General features: G+C 43.4%; 1 protein-coding gene across 5 annotated transcripts in view; it reads right to left on the bottom strand.

Annotated features, from left to right (window-relative positions):
• Positions 1-452: 452 nt before the first annotated feature.
• MKRN1 (makorin ring finger protein 1) overlaps positions 453-19,866 on the bottom strand; it is a 56,956-nt gene continuing 37,542 nt past the window's right edge. For 2 of the 5 annotated variants that reach the window (XM_073621852.1, XM_073621853.1), the window contains exons 3-7: positions 16,541-16,764; positions 14,310-14,524; positions 9,018-9,128; positions 6,837-6,978; positions 453-908 (exon numbers count right to left, since the gene is read on the bottom strand). In XM_073621852.1, coding sequence (XP_073477953.1) covers positions 696-908; positions 6,837-6,978; positions 9,018-9,128; positions 14,310-14,524; positions 16,541-16,764 — 905 coding nt within the window. In that variant the 3' untranslated portion in view covers positions 453-695. The remainder of the gene's footprint in view (positions 909-6,836; positions 6,979-9,017; positions 9,129-14,309; positions 14,525-16,540; positions 16,765-19,866) is intronic. The other 3 variants (XM_073621850.1, XM_073621849.1, XM_073621848.1) reach the window with 3 other exon arrangements.

Raw genomic sequence — 19,866 nt, 5'->3', positions numbered from 1 at the left:
TCTATCTTCCTAGGACATTAGCAGAAGAAAAAAAAAAAAAAAAAAAAAAGGGGGGGGGGGGGCATGTTGGTAGTGGCAGCAATAATTATGGGATCATGGGCTTACCTACATATTTTTGCCAGTGTTCAATCCTCCTGCAGGCAGTAGCATAACCCAAAAGACATCTTGTGTCACAATGGACACAAAAAAAAACAAAACACAGCTCATCTATAGGGGAAAGCTACATTAATTTGTACAGCACTGGATCCTGTGTTCAAAGCCCAAACATGGGTTTTCCTGCATTTGTCTGGCATCCCTTTAACACAAAAGCATAATGTTAATGTTGACTGACTTCCTCACAAATCTGTCCCTAGTTCATAAATAGGGCAAATATAGGCAGCAAGGACTAAAATAAGCAGCAGGATTAATACCCATGACAAATCCACACATGCGCGCTTGATTTCATTTTGTACATCTGTGTGTTTTTTTTTTGTTTTTTTTTTATATATTTAGTTTTTTTCCTTTTATTATTTTGAAACAGAGAAACAAACACTCTGGGTAAAGGGGGTAAGAAGACAGGACATCAGGGTAAAAATTATTACAACAGCACCTGGAATTTTAGGCCTGCCTAGGAGAAACACAGGCACTGCCACAACACCACAGGAAATAGCTACTGTCTGACACGGCCCAGACAGTCCAAACTCCTCTGACTAGCGCTATAGGTCCAGGTCATAAAAAGGGTCCAGCTCTTCGTGGAACAAGTCCCACTCATCCTCTGAGTCTGTTAGGTCTTCGTCAGCACCTGCTGCCAACAGCATAAGAAGCATTTCGCCCAGTTCAAAGGTGACCATGTCGTCATCATCATCGTTGTCAAAGGGATCTCCACCTTCACGCTCCTCAAATTCCCAAAACCGGTTCCTACGTTGGGCCTAGAAAGGGTTAACATGAAGGAGTCAGTAAAAAGGGCCTCAACCTCTTTATGACCACAGAACATTGATGTTCAGACCATATAAAACAGTACACATCATTTAACTTCACAACAAATTCATTTGCCTAGCTAAATACATTTACAATAGCTAAACCCAAACACTGGGATCACGTCCTCTCTTCCATTTTCAAACCCAGCCCTTAACCCCATGAAGCAGCCCTACAACTTTAATCTTTGTCCAAGTTCAATGACACAGGTCTGCCTCCATAATAGGCAGTTCCTAAATGCTGCAGAAAGCGCTACCACATAACACAATGCCCTCTGCAGCATGCTCCTGTGAGTCCAAGGCAGGGGGCAGAGTCATGATACCCTGGGTTCACAAAAGTGGGTTGAACGATGCTGAAAGTCACTCAACCTGGAAAAGGAGCAGCTGGGAGCTGAAGATCGGGTGAATAAAGCCACCATTTTCACTTTTGAGAATCCTTGGGAAATCAGTTTGTGCAATGCATAGAGCATATATCTCTGTGATGCAGAGCACTGGATATAACTGAGGCGCAACAAGCATCTACAGTTAGTTATGGTGACAAACATTATGGTGTTAACACACCCCAAATTTTTTTTGTGCACAGTCTCCTTTTAAAGGAATGTATTTTTTTTTTAAGCTGCTAATCAAGTGCATTTAGAAAGGAGAACAGTTTCAGTGTTCACAGCTTTGTTTTTAAAGAAAGCCATGTGAACATGTCATAGCCAAAGTGGCGATCACATGATCAGGAACCACACCGACAGTCAGTAACTGCTGGGTCTCACAGTAGAACGCAGAGCTGTGGGAGCCAGGCTGTGAATAGAAAACACAAGGTTAACTTTCTATCAGCAGGAGGCAATGTGCAGGGGGAACTGTAATCTAAAGATTGCAGAATTTAAAAGGGCTAAAGTAGGCCAAAATCTTTTAGTGCCAGTTTATTTTTTTTTCAGTCACATCAGTCCCTGCTCTTAAGAAAACTTACAATCCAAGGGTCTCTAACTCACATACGAAGGCCAATTACAACAGGAGCAAATTAACCTACCAACATGCAAACTCAGTGCAGGTAGTGCCATGGTTGGGATGCGAATGGACAACCCTAGTGTTGCTAGGCAAAAGTAAAGATTTTATAAACACCACTGCCAGTGGTAAACTCTTACCTGCCAATTTTAGGTATCCAAGAATTAATGAGCTGCCAAACCTCCTATCCTTTACAACCAAGGAAGCTGCCATCTTAGCCTGTGTTTGATCTGCAGAGGCCAGGACGCTGCACAAGTGATCAGCCATTTGATGGCTTGACAGTTCAACTGAGATCTAACATAAGCACCCTAGTAACTAACAGTTATCATTGGCCGCATATTTGAAAATATTTAACCAGCAGTTTGGAAAGCCCCCCCAATAGAACAAAATTAAACTCCAGCAACTGAAGTCACCTATCGCCCCAGATAGGTTCTGCAATTATAAACAATACATTCCCAGAGATTAGAGTTACAACTCACATCGCGCACTTTTATATTTATGTGAGCACAATTCAAATTTGTTATTTATCCGTTTTGACATACTACACTATGATTGAAGACCAAAAACTACATTCACTTAAGGGAGGAAACCAGAAGCAAAAAACAGACAGACATAGAATGCATATGTGGAGAAGAGGAAAAGTGACACCTGGTGGCCATTTGTACATGTTCACATGTCAGATATGACCAATTTATCTATGAGGGTCTAATTATCTAGTGTTTAATTTTTTTTTCTGAACACTGCACGGACATATTCAAGATTATTTTCTTCCTTTATATTTGCACAGACATGTAATATTTAGTACAGGACAATGATTGTGTGGGAGATTTGGGGGTTGTGACTAAGCGCTGGAAATATAATGGTTTACAATTGACAGCCAGTAACCATTTTGAGAAACATTTACATCCTGTGGTACACCCTATGGTGCTTCACAATTCTCTAAAATGCTGCATATGTAGAGTTTAAGATATTCATTATCCTCCACGGCCACACAATGCACCCACAAAAGACGTCAGAAGAAGATTTAAACACCACCATGCTTTGGGCAGGCAATTCCCTTGTGATGTCATTTACATGCAAATGGAAAGTCCACTTCCTCACCAGCCCCCCAGCGCCCAAATAAGCTGTAAATAAATAAATTAAAAAAAAACACTTTTAAAGATTTAGCCTGGTTTCACACATGTGCGGTGCGAATTGAAGCTCAGGTTTCACTGGGCAGATAACAATCTCCTGTTCAACGGATTCATTGCGTTTTTGCTCAGGATTAGAGAGCAGGGAGAGGGGGGGGGGGGGGGGGGAGTAGTGAGGAGAAAGAGAAAATCCTTGTTCAGAACGCAATGCATCTGCGAATCAGATGCGTTCCCATAGGAGATAATAGGCTTGTAGTTCGCACCGCAATGCCCAAAAAACGCACACGTTTTTTGTGCAATGCGCAGTGCGAATGCAACGCACATATGTGAACCAGATGCATTCATATGAATGTATTTTAAAATGTCCTGCAAATTAGATGCGGTGTAAGCCGCATCTAATTCGCATAGGTGTGAACCCGGGCTTAGCAAGTAATAAACTCACCTCAGTCCCAGCTTCTGGTAGGTGTGGGTGACGTTACCACTCCTCACTGCTCCCCCGACCATTTGAAATCTCACAGGATTGCTTTTCTGCACTGGACTGGGCTTTTGAGTGCCCAGTTATCCAAGGAAGCAGCAGTCAGGCATTGCGATGCCACCCATGTCTCCAAGGAGCTGGGACTGAGGTGAGTAGTTATCTTTGCTCATTTTTTTTTTTTTTTAAATCCAAAAGCATTTTTATTAGTGCTGCAAATTGCATAAGTAACAGCATCAATGGTGACAAAAGACATGCACCGTATCTGCCGGTGTATAAGACGACCCCCCTAATTTTCCAGTTTTCTTTACAGTTTTTGCCTATACTTACCGTATAAGACGACCCCCGTTCCGAGACTTCATATTTCCTTCTTCTTGTTGGAGTCATACCGCGCTAAGCCAATCACAGCGAGTGATGTATTCTATTAATGAATACAAAGCCCGCTCGGATTGGCAGAGGCTGTAATATCATCAGCCCGCGCCTCTCTGACTATCAAAGCCAATCTGAGCAGGCTACTGTATGAAGCCTGCTCGGATTGGCAGAGGTTGTTACTCCAATCCGAGCAGGCTCTGCATTCATTAATAGAATACATTGCTCGTCGGGATTGGCTCAGCGGTGTATACTGCATGTAGCCGAAGCTACATACAGTATTACCACACATCCAGCAGGCATCCGGCAGGCTGACATCCAGCAGGTGGTATTTTATACCTGGCGTATAAGACAACCACCAATTTTAGCCGTTTTTTTTTAAGTGTAAAAGGTCGTCTTATACACCGGAAAATACGGTACATGTTAAGAAAGGTTAACTTTTTTTACTGCTACATTACTATACATATTCTTGAGCAGTAAATGAACTTGAAAATAAACCCTTGCTGACCTCTGTAGCTGCAGCCATTGTGGAGTAATTTAGCCTGCAAATTTTGCAGCTAAGGCTTCAGTTTTACTTTCACTTTCTGTTTGTAACTGGACTTCCCTTTCCAGCTTTGACTTGGCACTCAGACAGCTTTTACAATTACCAATGTAAACACAGAGCCCATGTCCAGAAAGAGGGAAGAGCAGGGTGCCTAGACCTGACTTGAATGACTTCAGTTTCTACTGTAAGCTTTGAGGATGTATTGCTCCACAGTACTTGTAACTACAGGAGGTCAGTGAGGGCTTGTTTTAAATCTTACATTCCTGCTTATCCATAACTATTCTTAAAAATGCCCCCTTCCTACTTTCTGCTATGCTAAAAAGATCTGCATACCGACCTCATTTCAGCCCGCTTACGTGATCCCGCAGCTCCAGCTACTGTTTCAGGGAGTGCTAGACAATGGCTGGATGGTCGCCATCTGCGCTCCCTCCTCTCCTTTGCAGCCAAATGCTCACCAACACAGGGAAGCCAGAACTGCAGGATCACATGACCAGACTGGGCTGAAAAAAAAAAGATACGTATACAGATCTTTGTGAAACAGGGCATGCAGCATAAAGAGGAGGGGGGTAGGAGGCCTTTATAAGAATAGTTATTTTTAGGCCTGAATTTCACTCTAACATCGATTAAGATGTACAGTGCAACCAGAAAATATTCACAGCGCTTCACTTTTTCCACCTTTTGTTATGTTACAGCCTTATTCCAAAATGGATTAAATTCATTATTTTCCTCAAAATTCTACAAACAATACCCCAAAATGACAACATGAAAGAAGTTTGTTTGAAATCTTTGCAAATTTTTTTTCTTTTTTTATAAAAATCACATGTACACAAGTATTCACAGCCTTTGCCATGACACTCAAAATTGAGCTCAGGTGCATCGTGTTTACACTGATCATCCTTCAGATGTTTCTATAACTTGATTGGAGAAACATCTGAAATTGGAGTCCACTTGTGGTTACTTCAGTTGATTGGACATGATTTGGAAAGGCACACAGACGTCTATATAAAAAAGGTACCTCAACAGTGCATGTCAGCACAAACTAAGCTATGAAGTCCAAGGAATTGTCTGTAGACCTCAGACGGGATTGTATTGAGGCACAGAACAATTTCTGCAGCATTGAAGGTCCCAATGAGCACAGTGGCCTCCATCATCTGTAAATGGAAGAAGTTTGAAACCACCAGGACTCTTCCTAGAGGGCCGCCCAGCCAAACTGAGCGATCTAGGTAAAAGGGCCTTAGTCTGGAAGGTGACCAAGAACCTGATGGTCACTCTAACAGAGCTCCAGCATTTCTCTGTTGAGAGAGGAGAGCCTTCCAGTAGAACAAGAATCTCTGCAGCACGCCACCAATCAGGTCTGTATGGTAAAGTGGCCAGACAGAAACCACTCCTCAGTTAAAAAGGCACATGACAGTTCACCTGGAGTTTCCCAAAATGCACCTGAAGGACTCTCAGACCATGAGAAACTAAATTCTCTGGTCTGATGAAACAAAGATTGAACTCTTTGGCCTGAATGGCAAGCGTCATGTTTGGAGGAAACCAGGCACCGTTCATCACCTGGCCAATACCATCCCTACAGTGAAGCATGGTGGTGGCAGCAGCATGCTGTGGGGATGTTTTTCAGCAGCAGGAACAGGAAGACTAGTCGGGATCGAGGGAAAGATGAATGCAGCAATGTACCGAGACATCCCTGATGAAGCTCTGGACCTCAGATTGGGGCGAAGGTTCATCTTCCAACAGGACATCGATCCCCAACCACACAGCCAAGATAACAAAGGAGTGGCTACCGGACAACTTTGTGAATGTCATTGAGTGGCCCAGCCAGAGCCCAGACTCGAACATCTCTGGAGAGATCAGAAAATGGCTGTGCACCGACGCTCCCAATTCAACCAGATGGAGCTTGAGCGGTCCTGCAAAGAAGAATGGGAGAAACTGCCCAAAAAATAGGTGTGCCAAGCTTGTAGCATCATACACAAAAAAAGACTGGAGGCTGTAATTGGTGCCAAAAGGTGCTTCAACAAAGTATTGAGCAAAGGCTGTGAATGCACATTTTTTTTATTTTTTATAAAATTTGCAAGGATTTCAAACTTCTTTCACGTTGTCATTATGGGTTATGGTTTGTAAAATTTTGACCAAAATAATGAATTTAATCCATTTTGAAAGAAGGCTGTAACATAACAAAATGTGGAAGAAGTGAGGCGCTGTGAATACTTTTTGGATGCACTGTACATATTCGAATGTTTATATAGTATGACCACAGTTCTACTTGCTTACATGAACATCTGTTGAAAAAGTAACAGGCATTAAAAACAGAGTACCATCTGGTAGAAGAGAATGTGACAAAAACAGCAGAACGTAATAATGTGTGGGAAACTTACCCGATACCTGCTGGACATGCCTGCTTTTTGTCGTGGCTGTGGTTCTTCTATACGGCCATCAGGGTATGCATGTTTGTAAAAGCAGTTGCCTCCAAACGGACAGGTGCCGCGGCCTTCGTCAAAATACCGGCAAGATTTGTTGCTGGAAATAAGAAAAACAAGGCTCTCAACTACAAAATCGGGACATCATTCTTTACCATGTCTAGGATGATCAGAAAAGGAGCACTGTGTAGTACAGTCCTGGCATTTTTTCCAGTGTGTTGTAACAACTCCTAGGATCCAGTAAAACTACAAATATATAGCATGCATTGTTTCCCACCCCTTGGACACATTAACATGTTCATTATTTTCTAGCCAATGGGATGGGAGGACTAGTTCTCCTTTGCTGGTTTGCCCCAGTCCAGTAGAAGAAAACTGCAAGGCTGATGACACTTCTTGGAATTTTGGTGTCACAGAGGCACCAATGTTGTCAGCTCACTATATAAAAAGTTAGAAGTGTACTGGATTTTTAGCAGATGGCTTTAGCTTAAAGTGATTAAAAAAACAAAAAACACGAACCTTTACAAACAAACATATACTTACCTCCTCTGTGCAAGGGTTTTGCACAGAGTGGCCCCGATCTTCCTCTTCTCGGGTGCCCAAACGGTGCTCCTGGCTCCACCTCCTCATCGAGCACCTCCACAGAGATCCGCATTCCATGGGGGCACTCATGCGGACGCGCTCCTGAGTCCTGCTGCTGCGTCCATTGACAGCAGGACTCGGCCCTGCCCCCCTTCGGCTTCCGTATTACTGGATTTGATTGACAGCAGCGGGAGCCAATGGCTCCCGCTGCTATCAATCTATCCAATGAGGTCCCGAGACAGAGGCTGGAGCTGCTGGACTCATCCTCGATTCTGGAACGAACGGGTTCAGGAAAGTAGAACAGGGGCCCTGGGGCAGCAGCACAGAAGGTTTTTCACCTTAATGCATAGAATGTATTAAGGTGAAGAACTGAGACTTTACAACCCTTTTAAGATTTGCGAGCCACGTTTGCTCAGGCATGACAGCTCATTAATTTGAATGGGCTGTCATGCCCGTTTCATGCTGGCAAAAGGTTACTGCACCATTTTTAAACCGTAGCAGCTAGGAAATTGCATGGTGCCCTAGCACCATGTGATTTCCCAGCGGTTCTCACATCTTTAAATGCGATGCGTTCTAGATGCGTGGGGGTGCCATTAATCCCTTTCCGCCTGGCCTATAACAGAATGGCGGGGGGGGGGGGGGGTGTTTGTGCTGAGTGGATGTCGCATGGCATCCTCTTCAGAACAAGCCGCTCGTGCTCGCCCCCAGGGGGCGTGCAGCACGGCGATCGGTGGTGCGGCATGTCTCTTGAACACACCGCATTTCTGATTACGGTAAAGAGCTTGCGACGTAGGCGTTTTACCATGTGATCAGCTGTGTCCAAATCACAACTGATCACAGTGTAAATAGGAAGTGCCAGTTATCGACATTCCTCTACTCACGCTGACAGCACGTGAGTAGAGGAGAACCGATCAGCAGCTTTCCTCAGTGAGGATGTTTGTACTGATAAATCAGTGCAATGATTATCAGTGCAGCCCCATCGGGGATGCCTGTCATTGCCCAATAGTGCCGCATATTAGTGCCGCATATTAGTGCCTCCTCATCAGCACACATCAGTGAAGGAGAAAAATTTGTTTCAATTTTAAAATTTTGTAAATAAGAAAAGCTTTTCTTCCCACCCTCAAAATGTTCGGTCTTTTTTCGTTTGTTTAGTAAAAAATAAAAACCCCAGTGGTGATTAAATACCACCAAAAGAAAGCTCTGTCTAAAAAATAAAAATTGTTTGGATACAGCGTTCCACGCAGTTGTCATTCAGAATACAACAGCACTGAAAGCTGAAAATTGGCGTGGCAGCCCCACACGTCTGTCCATTAAAATGCAGGAAGACCCCTTTTTGAAACCATGAAACTGCTGATTTGATAAGATATACAAAAACACAAAAAAAAAAAAAAGAAGCATCAGCTTTAATTTTTAAAGCTACCAGGATACTGGGACTCATCCAGCTTTGACCTAAAAACATGCAAAAATAAAAAACACACCATTGCATGCATTCAGGTCAGACTTTCTAAATCTCTCCCCAAGTGTATGCATCAAAGGACGCAGGAAGTAAAGAACATTTACCTCATAGCCTCCTTGTACTTCAAGATTAGCTTCTGCTTCTCCTCTTTTTCCTCAACCCAGTACTCACTAGGAATGACAAAGTTTGAGGTGATTCGGCACTCTGGACAGGACCTGAATAACAAAAGCACAATATTTAAAAAAAAAAAAAAAAAAAAAAAAAAAAAAAACTGTTCCAAAAGCAGCAACCCACACTACAACCTGTTTTATGCAAGCAGTACACTATAGAATTTTTCAGTGACTGGCGTTGCACCTGCAGCAACATTTAGGAAAATAAATTACATGCATCAGCACTATTATGTCAAACTCCCTTTGCCGACAGATCGGAACGCAGGCCTTCCCTTCAGTCCCACAGCGGTGTACTGAAATTGATTACTCTGATTTCACTGCACATTGAGCTGCAACAAGTCAGATTTGGCTGGAAGATACCGAGCATCACCTAGGCTTTTTCCTCTCTAGCCTGACTGCCCCTTACCCACCACTTTCAGTCACTGGATTTTAGTTATAATCGCTCATGGAAACTCAGCATCATATCACACGTGCGCATTATCTAGGGTAGCATTTCTCAACCATGGTGTTGGGCAAAATTACCAAAAACTTCAACTAAGCAGTCATCTAGTAAAAAAGATTATTTTCGCCACCAGTTAAGCCATTTTGTGATTACATCGGTGCCAGTCTGCTGTCTCAAACATGCATGCAACTGCCACAGGCATTTAGTAAGCTGTGTGGGCTGCCCGCCCGCATCCTGCCAACTGCTGACATAATCAGTTGCTAAAGGAGCCAGTCGGGCACCCGCACAGCTTTCTGGGATGCACTCTGGTTGTTTGTGGGATGTGATGCTTCCTGCTCTTCTGTCGGTTTAGCTGGGCAGGCAGGAGCAAGTGTGCGAGAAGGGTGAAGGAAAAAAAAAAAAAAGTTAGGAGGCTATTAAGCGGGCTGCATATGAGCTCCTGTGAGCTCTGGGAGGTACAAATTCAACATTCCGATTAAGAAATCCTGTCTGCTCTCTCTCTGCTGGCAGTTCGCAGCTCTGCCGGTCCCAGCCCTGTATCATAAAGTTCTGACCTGTCGGTAAAGTGAGAGTTGACAGTAATGAGCAGAGCAGACAATGTACAGAACCCTGATTGGGGGAGAATTCTTCCAGAGTGCTGACCTGCTCGGCAGCCTCCTACAGTGCAGTAGAGGTGCCAAACATGAAAGTGAAAGTCAGCCAAGTGAGAAGGTGTCTGGATCAGACAGGTAAGTAGATCTACATATTTTAAAAAAAGACTGTATGTACAGTGGATATAAAAAGTCTACATACACACCTCTGTTAAAATGTCAGATTTCTGTGCACACCTTCTTATAACTGGGGATGTAGCAGTGTTCAGAATTAAGCAATCACATTCAAACTCCTGTTCAATAGGAGTCAGTACACCTGCCATCATTTAAAGTGCCTCTGATTAACCTCAAATAAAAAGTTCAGCTGTTCTAGTAGGTCTTTCCTGACATTTTCTTAGTTGCATCCTACAGCAAAAGCCATAGTCCGCAGAGAGCTTCCAAAGCATCAGAGGGATCTCATTGTTAAAAGGTATCAGTCAGGAGAAGGGTACAAAAGAATTTCCATGGCATTAAATATACCATGGAATACAGTGAAGACAGTCATCATCAAGTGGAGAAAATATGGAACAACAGTTATATTACCAAGAACTGGACGTCCCTCCAAAATTGATAAAAAGATGAGAAGAAAACTGGTCAGGGAGGCTGCCAAGAGGACTACAGCAACATTAAAGGAGCTGCGAGAATATCTGGCAAGTACTGGCTGTGTGATTATATGTGAAAACAATCTCCCTTATTCTTCATATGTCTGGGCTATGGGGTAGAGTGGAAAGACGTAAGCCTTTTCTTACAGTGTTGTGCACAGGAGAGGCCCTCGCAATCTGATAGATTTAGAGTGTTCTTGCAAAGAAGAGTGGGCAAATATTGCCAGGTCAAGATGTGCCATGCTGATAAACTCATCACCAAAAAGACTGAGTGCTGTAATAAAATCAAAAGGTGCTTCAAAGTATTAGTTTGAGAGTGTGCACACTTATGCAACCATATTTTTATTTTTACTTCCCTCCACTTAAAAGATTTCAGTTTGTTCAACTGAGCTGTACAGTTTATAGGTCATATTAAAAAGGTGGAAAAAATTCTGAAATGATTTAGCTTTGTCAAATTTTTTTTACATCACAGAAACCTGACATTTTAACAAGGGTGTGTAGACGAGAGAGAAAGAGAGAGACAGAGAGAGACAGAGAGAGACAGAGAGAGACAGAGAGAGACAGAGAGAGACAGAGAGAGACAGAGAGAGACAGAGAGAGACAGAGAGAGACAGAGAGAGACAGAGAGAGACAGAGAGAGACAGAGAGAGACTTTATGATCCTGACTAGCAGTAAGGCTTGCAGCTCCACTGAAAAGCAATTCATGCTCAGATCATCTTTCAGAGGCATTTGACAGGTGGTGATAGGTTGCCTCCTCGCTACCTGTTTTAACCCCCTAAATGCAGCACCACTGTGCTATAACCACATGCTTGCGGGGTGGTTGCAGCAAGGGCCAATTGAGCAGTAATGCCCATCAAACACAACAGGGGGTATAATTCCTGCCATAGCTGCAACGCTTTGTGGCTACAGGCATGTGTACAAGCCTGGCTTCTGCCTCTGCAGGTAAAGGAAAAAAGTAGTTGGGGGGGCAATGTGGCTCCACTGCATTGTTTTACCATCCCCAGATGAATTGCTCAAGCACGACAGCAAATTCATTCGATTGGGCTGCTGTGAAACTGTTCCTGGACCAACTTTTAAACCGCAGCAGCCAAGAAGCAAGAAATTGCATGGTGCTTTTGCACCATGCGATCTCCACATCTTCAAATGCGATGCGTTTTTGGATGCGTGGGGGTGCAATTAAGAATGAATGGCAGCCTCAAGCATCTGTAAAGAGCAACAAGTTTTAGCTGTGGGAACAGCTGCGATACCCACAACCACCCACACTAGTGTGAACCTAGCCTTGGTCTGGGGTGCCTGGGAGAATGAATATACTTTCAAAGGGAGCCTTGACTTAAAAAAAAAAAAAAAAAAAAAAAAGGGGGGGGGGGGGGGGTTGGGAAATAGGGAAACAATACAGTCTGCTTAAGTACTCCCTCCTCCAGACTGACATCCACCATGGAAGGCATTTTGAAATTTGTATAATTTCTCTCGTGAGCCAGCCCACTTCTTGCGTCTGGGCTGAGGGCCTTTAAGAGTACTGAGGCAGGGTGCTGTGATGTACTCAGGAAGCTATGTGTACAAACCCTGCCGGCCCCTCCCAACAGCATCTGCCTGCATTACACAGAGAAGCATTAAAGATCTTTAGCATGTTTAGGGGGAAGGAAGAATTTAAGCAAACTTCAGAATAAATACTTGGCTGTCTGGTTTTAAGCCAAGAGGTTTTTTTTTTTTTTTTTTTTGCACACAATCAAAAATGATTTTAGGCCTGTAGATTAAACTCCCAAATAAACATTTTCTTTCTGAAAGCAGAGACCCTGGAAAATAAAACAGTGAGAGCTCCAAATTTTTATGTCGCACAATGTTTGTGTAACAAATTTTCAGTAATGTTAATTTTAGGGCACAGATAAGCAATAGTTCCCATTTTTGGTAGAATATAAAAAGCTGCAAGTATTCAGAAGAAAAGGTAGCCGGCAGCTCCAAAATGGTCTTTCATTTGTAAAAATATGCTGTGACCAAGGCTTTGTGCCGAAACATGCAAGCCATTTTTATCCACCTATATGTTGCAATAACAGATTATACATTTTATTGAATTCTGGAGCTGCCAGCTACCTTTTCTTCTGAATACTTGGTTACAGCGGATCAGTGAATGGAGATTCTTTAAGCCTGTGCACCAAGCGGAAAGACTACTTCAGACTTATTGGGAGTTTCCTTTTCTGAGACAGAGCTGTTCTTGTGTGTCGTTTTGTCTATAAAAAGGCTGTGAACAAATAGATACCCAACATGTCATATGCTATAATTGCGTGCGCCCGTGAACCGGTTACAGACTTCAAAACCGAAAAATTTTCAAGGCGACGCTTTAAAAGTTCACCAGTTTAGAACAGGCATGTACTGGCCATAGGAACTTTCCCGGTGGCTCCTTTTCAGTGACTCACCTCCTCTCCCTGCCTAGTCATGCGGTGCAACTGAATAATGACATGATCCTCATGAGTCGGCACTGAGAAGCTCATCATACAATCTGGAAGGAGGGCAGCCACACACAGCTGTAACATAAGCTTCCTCGGCACTCGTTCTCCTGCTCTTTCCTTCCCCTGCTCTCCATCTAGATTCTCCGCGACAGCAGACAGGATGGAGAGCAGGGGAAGGAAAGAGCAGGAGAACGAGTGCCGAGGAAGCTTACGTTACAGCTGTGTGTGGCTGCCCTCCTTCCGGATCCTATGATGAGCTTCTCAGTGCCGACTCCTGAGGATCAGGTCATTCAGTCGCACTGCATAAAATAGGCAGGGGGAGGAGGCGAGCGCTGCGGGCGAGATGGGGGGGAGGGGGGGAGAGAGAGGAGCATGTAGGGGACCAGAGGAGCATGGTGGACGAATAGAGGAGCACGGGGGACCAGAGGAGCGTGGTGGTGGGGGGGGGGGGGGGTTGTCTGGCCGGGATGGGAGAGACCCGGGCCGGTCTGGATGAAGTCCAGGGCCAAATTTTTGGCCCAGTTCAGCTCTGGTTTGGAAGCTGTGAACAATGATGATATGCAACATCAACACATGTTTAAGTTTGTACGTTTGGGTTTGGAAGGGTGGATATAAACTTAATTTTTTTGAGGGGGGGGGGGGCTGAGAATAGCATTTTGTTCTAACAGGTTCTCTTTAAATTTGACACCAGGGGTCTATTAAACCCCTAAAGTCTCACTTGCCTTCCACTAAAGGTAATGGAGCGCAGATCATGTCACACTACCAGTGATCTATGGAAGCAATTGGATGGCTATACAGCTAGTCAGGTTTAGCAGCAAAAAGGGGTTAAAGTTGATTTGAAGCAGACCTCTGAATATTTGCAATCTCAGGCCGCTATCCATTTACAAAATATCTGGGGTGGGCATAAAATATTCTAGGTGCATATTTATAAGGTCTGATCATTAGTCATTAGTCAAGCAATAGTTACAATTATAATCATGCAAAGCAAGATTAGGTTATGTTTAGCGATACAAATGAAACATGTTTTTATTAAGTCTGGAGTGTTTCATGGTGTGCTGTTCTGCCCCATGTGCTAGCAGGGTATACACATACACAACTAGAATACTCACTTTATAATCTTGCTCTCAAACTGTTTAGCGCTCCTCCACCTTCGTATACACTTTAGACAGTAGGAGTGGTTACAGTTTGACAGTATGCCGAAACGCCTCTCGCTGAGGTTTGTTTTTTCATATACCACCTCCATGCAGATGCCACACACAATGTCCTTACTGCGCTGGATGGCAAATGACAACTCCATGTCTTTCTCATGCGCCTCGATGCAGGACTAAGTGGGGAAAAAGAGAATGTTAACAGAGAAACTAGACCAACATTTTTAACCTAAAGTGTTACTAAACCCAGGAGCCTGCATTCACTATATCTGGTCTCCCACAGTATACAGAACATGGAAATGCAATTATTTAAGTAAATATAAACTGCTAAATACATTTTCTCATCAACAGTATATAGCAGTCTCGTGACTTCTATTAGTGTCTGGTAAAGCTTGTAGGAGTTTTCATTCTTTTCTGATTGTTCTATGAGGCTGCAGGACCCCTGACCCTCTATCTGGACAGTGCTGATTGGCTCTGTGCTGATCACATGCGCCCTCCCAAGAATAAAAATTACACACCAAACTGAGCATGTGCAGAGTGCCCCCAAGGCTCTATTCTATTAGGAGATGGATTGGGGACAGTGGAAGAAGGGAAGGATCAGAGAAGACAGGATCAAACCACCTTTTCCACAATGCGCAGGATTAACCCTTTAGGTACAACAGTGAGTATATATCAAGCATGCTTTAATGCATATACAGACTGATTTTATTGTTGTGGGTTTAGTAACATTAACATTTTGAGCTTTCCCATTATCTGAACCATTTCTGATGTGGCTTTCACATGAAGTGCCATTTCGTGGCAGTGTTTCAAATACATAGTAGAATAAATGTATTTGGGTGTTTATGGGAAGCCTCTTGACAAAAGCTTCATACTGACGAACGCTGCATGTGCATTGAGTTTCCAGTTTTGACACAGACTGCGTTGTGTTGCAGTGCACTTTGTTACCTTGTACAAAAAATACAATTTAACGTTTCTTTAATATGCACCACAAGTCAGGAAAATGTAGCCAGATTATTTTCTTCAAAGCACTACAACAGATCAGTAGTGTAAAGAGGCATTGCTGTAATCTGTTTGCACCATTGCCACATTTTGCTGCAGTACGATTTCTAGATAGCATTAGCCTTATAGCCCTATATAAAGAAAAATAGCTGGTCGGTAGTCTTATTACAGGAGAGACCGTCTTTTACAATAAAAGCTTTTCTGCCTTTTAGCAATATTTCATCAGAAGGTACACAGTGCTAGCCATTAGCAGCTCAATGAACGCTCTTGGTATGCTTTGGATGCTGGGATGAATTAAATTCCATGTGCAGGAATGGGGTCATCCTTGGCCACCCAATCAAGATGAATGAAGATGATAAACCCTGAAGGCAACCAGATGAAAAGGTCATCTGCGGCGATGGAGAATCGAAGGAGATAACAGATGCCACATCGCCAGAGGAGCATTGTCAGAAGAGTTTGCCATAGTGTGCTTAAATGCAGTGCATCTTTTAAACATTGTAACTAAAGCTATGGGGACTTGCAGCAGACTTTAGATTCATGTCTGAGGTTTACAACCACTTTAAGGTAAAATATGAACAAAGCACATCCTCTATAGTGTGTACTTGTCTCAAGAGCATTAAGTGCCATTTCGGTCTGCTGCTTTATTCTTCTGCTATCAGCATGAGTCACTTCTGACAAGGTTTCCTGACACCAAAAGATAAGGTAACAGGGGAGGGACCACCAGCTGATTGACAGCCTCAGCTCTGATCCTGTGTGCAGGGGGTGGGGGGTGTCCCTTTCCTCCAATCAGCTCCGAGAGCTTTCCAGAGTACAACTTCAGCTCTCTGCCCCCCTTTTTTTTTCCTGACAGCTCAATCAAGTTTATAAATCTTGGATATTGAACAGATGTAGAAAAGAAGACTGCAGCTAAACAGGTACAACTTATTTAGGAGGATATATTTCATCTCTGTGTATCACCTGAGGCTATTCACTTCACTGAATTTGTTAAGGGTTTACAACCACTTTAAGCTGACCCCCCAATTCATAATAGACAGTCTCCGTCTTAACACAACATACCCTAAAAGCATGAAAAGTGTGAATGGACCCTCAGTTAAAGGACATGAAAATCTGAATCTTATCTACTGAAATAACTCCTCAGATTGGATAACATTTAGGTACGCCAGAAATCATTTTACAACATGTCTGCCCTGTACCTTATTGTGATCTGACCTCTGAGACATGTCAGTGGGGTGAAGGACCTGTAGCCCGCACATGTCACATGGGTCTCCGTGTAGATAGACGCAGTTCTCTCCGTAGCGACATTCCCCCACCGCGGCATAGGGACAAAGCTGTTTCTTCAGTTCGGGGTCTGCTGGCTGCTCCTTATCCTCCTCTTGTTGTAACGTTCCCTGAGTGTCAGTGTCTGAGCCAGACGGAGCTGGAAAGAAATTAATTCTCCTGAGGTTTGATTCACAAATTGTATCATTTACAAATCACTCTGACCATGTACCGAGGCAAGCAAAGAAACCGATGACTAATGGGAGAGACATAGCAAGCAAAACTAAGAGCTGTATCATCATGAAACCCTAACCTTTAGTTTTAGCTTGGACAGGGCGACAGAGTGTTAGAGGCACTGTCAGTTTCTTCTTTTTATCTTGCACCACCACTTGGGGAGAGTTGCTCACAATTCCTGTCCCAGGGAGCATACAGAAACTGACTGGAGGAAAGAAATTCATAAATCTGTTCTATCCAGTTCAGTTTAACCCAGTGCCTTTCCCCACCTTACAACTGACTAGTAATGAAGCTTGGGAGGCTAAAGGTGGTGGGACCAAACTTGAATTTTACAGGAAAAAAAAAAGGCCCTCAAGGAAGCTGAAAGCCTAGTACTGGCTTTCCCTGGGCATGGAAGAAGAGAACCTACACCTCTGCATGTAACAGAGGAAGATTTTGGCAAGCAACTGAGATCACGTTGGCGATATCACGCTGGGTTGGGAACAGGCAAGGAGGATGTACTCGCAATAAGTGTTTACCTAGTACTATTCCAGAGCACAACTTTCCTTCTCCCCTGCTGGCCTACACTTACAATGTGCTGGACCCAAGCATAATTTATGTCATCACCTCTGCCTCACACAAAAGTGTGTACAGATACCAGTCTACTATGTTTAACACTTCAAGCAGGACAGGGCCCAGTACAAAAATCACTCACACTGGTGGAGAAAAAAAAAAACCAAAAAAACCCCAAAAAACACTGGGCTTTGATGGTCAAACATGCTTTAGGACAATACAGATTGCCTAGTACGAGTACACCCTAAAGCTGGCCACGGATGGATAGAATTTCAAACAAAAAATCTCAGAACATTAGTTTGTCATTTGAAAGTTTGTTTGGTTTTAACATTTGACTTTGCAAATAAATGGACTTTACTGAACAAAAACCACATACACTGTTAAAGTTTGTTCATCTGAGAAAAAAATGTTTCCATCCTGTTGCTTTGAATTTTTACATCACTGTGGTTGAAAACAATTTGACCCAAATAAATTGAGGGAGAGAAAAAAAAAAAAAAAAAAAAAAAGAAAACCACCACGTACAAAAACGGTACACTTTAAACAAAAATCGTTAGTTCTGTTCACATACTAGAAAAACGTTGGCTTTTATCCCTTCGGAAATTTTCGTTTAGTCGGAATTGGATTTCGAAAGTGGTGTATGCACTATAGGAAAATCGAACGGTCGTGCCTCGTACAGAATTTTTTCCTCCGATTTTCTCATAGTGTGTACAGGGCTTAACACTAGCAGAGGGGGCTGAGAGAACTACAATATCAATAGGTGCAGTTAAACTTTAATACAGGCAGCTCCAGATGCTTGTTTGCACACTAATCCACACAGTGCCCTGATATTCTGAAAATCTGCAGGAAAGGATGGACTACAGCACAAACGAAAGCTGTGGTCCTTGCTTGCTGTAATAAAATACAGCTGGTTTTCAGGGCATCAGGGATAGTTCTAAATGAAAGAAGGTTGCAGACGGCATTGTAATAATGCACCTGCTTTAAAAGCTGCCTCCACCTTTAATGATTTAGTGGATGCCCACAATGATAGGGAAGACGACATGCTGCAGATGAAACTCAAACTGCCAAATTTAGAGGACAGATCTAGGAGAAACAATGTTAAAATAAGGGGGCTCTCTGAGACCGTGAAACCTCCAGATCTGAAGGACCATTTCATCCAAATTGTGAAAAACAGTCCTTCCCGATGCACCCCAGGAAGAACCTATTATAGACCGCATCCACAGGTTACCTAAACCCAAGCATATTGCAGCATACCTGCCCAGAGACACTATTGTCAGAATCCACTTCTACCATATTAAAGACCACTTTATGGCAGCAACAATGCACCGAGACTCGCTACCACCAGACTTGCAGGAACTTTCATTCTTTGCAGATTTTTCGGCCTTCACCATGCAGCAACGCAGACAATTGGCCACCATAACAAAACCCTGAATAATCACCATATCACCTATGGCTGGATATATCCGGCGAAGCTGCTGGTAACCAAAGATGGCACTACACATTTAATCTCCAATATGAAAGATGGCCTCCGTCTCATAGTGGAATGGCAAATCATTGCTTCTGACACCACGGATGACATCAACCTGAGCTCACCAGCTTCATCCAGCAACAAATAAGGCGCCAAAACAGGCTGAATTACTTTACACGAGTCCTGTACTCCTAATAATTCCCTGATGGCCCAGAGGACTGCGGCATCTCTGTTTTTCTATCAGCTATCCCCACAAGTTGAGCGGTTGTTACTACCGCACAGATTCTCTTCAGAATCGCAAGTTATATACCGTTATCCATCTTTGAATTTTCAATAACTGTTCTTTCAAAAGTTTTTTCCTAAGGATTCATCTACTTTTGAGCACCATTACGGAGGACTGCCTATCATAGTCAACAGACCATCTATCTGCCGGGACAATCTCCGCATTTCACCCAGAACAAGGTAATCTGACACCACTTTGGTCACCATCACTTAACCATACACTTATGGGGCATACACACTGTCTGACTTTTCGTCTACAAAAGTCCGACGGACGCCGACGGACCAAATCCGGCGGACAACCCGATTGTGTGTGGGTTTCACCGGACCTTCAGCGGACTTTAGATTTGGAACATGCTTCAAATCTTTACGTCGTAACTCCGCCAGACCCAGAAATCCGCTCGTCTGTATGCTAGTCCAACGGACAAAAACCCATGCTAGGGCAGCTATTGGCTACTGGCTATCAACTTCCTCATTTTAGTCCGGTCGTACGTCATCACGTACGAATCCGGACTTTTGTGTAATCGTATGTAGTTAAGTCCGTTCATTATAAAGTCCGCCAAAAGTCTGTCGAAAGTCTGTCGGACAGGCTGTTGGACTTTTGTAGCCAAAAAGTCCGACCGTGTGTACGCGGCATAACTCTCACATAAGCTCAACATGCCAATTAAAATTACATCCTTCAATGTTAAAGGATTAAACAGCCCTTATAAGAGGCAAATGGCGTGGAAAGAA

The sequence above is a fragment of the Aquarana catesbeiana genome, linkage group LG03, assembly GCF_042186555.1.
Source record: "Aquarana catesbeiana isolate 2022-GZ linkage group LG03, ASM4218655v1, whole genome shotgun sequence".
Lineage (NCBI taxonomy): Eukaryota > Metazoa > Chordata > Amphibia > Anura > Ranidae > Aquarana > Aquarana catesbeiana.
This window is presented reverse-complemented; position numbering and strand designations above follow the sequence as displayed.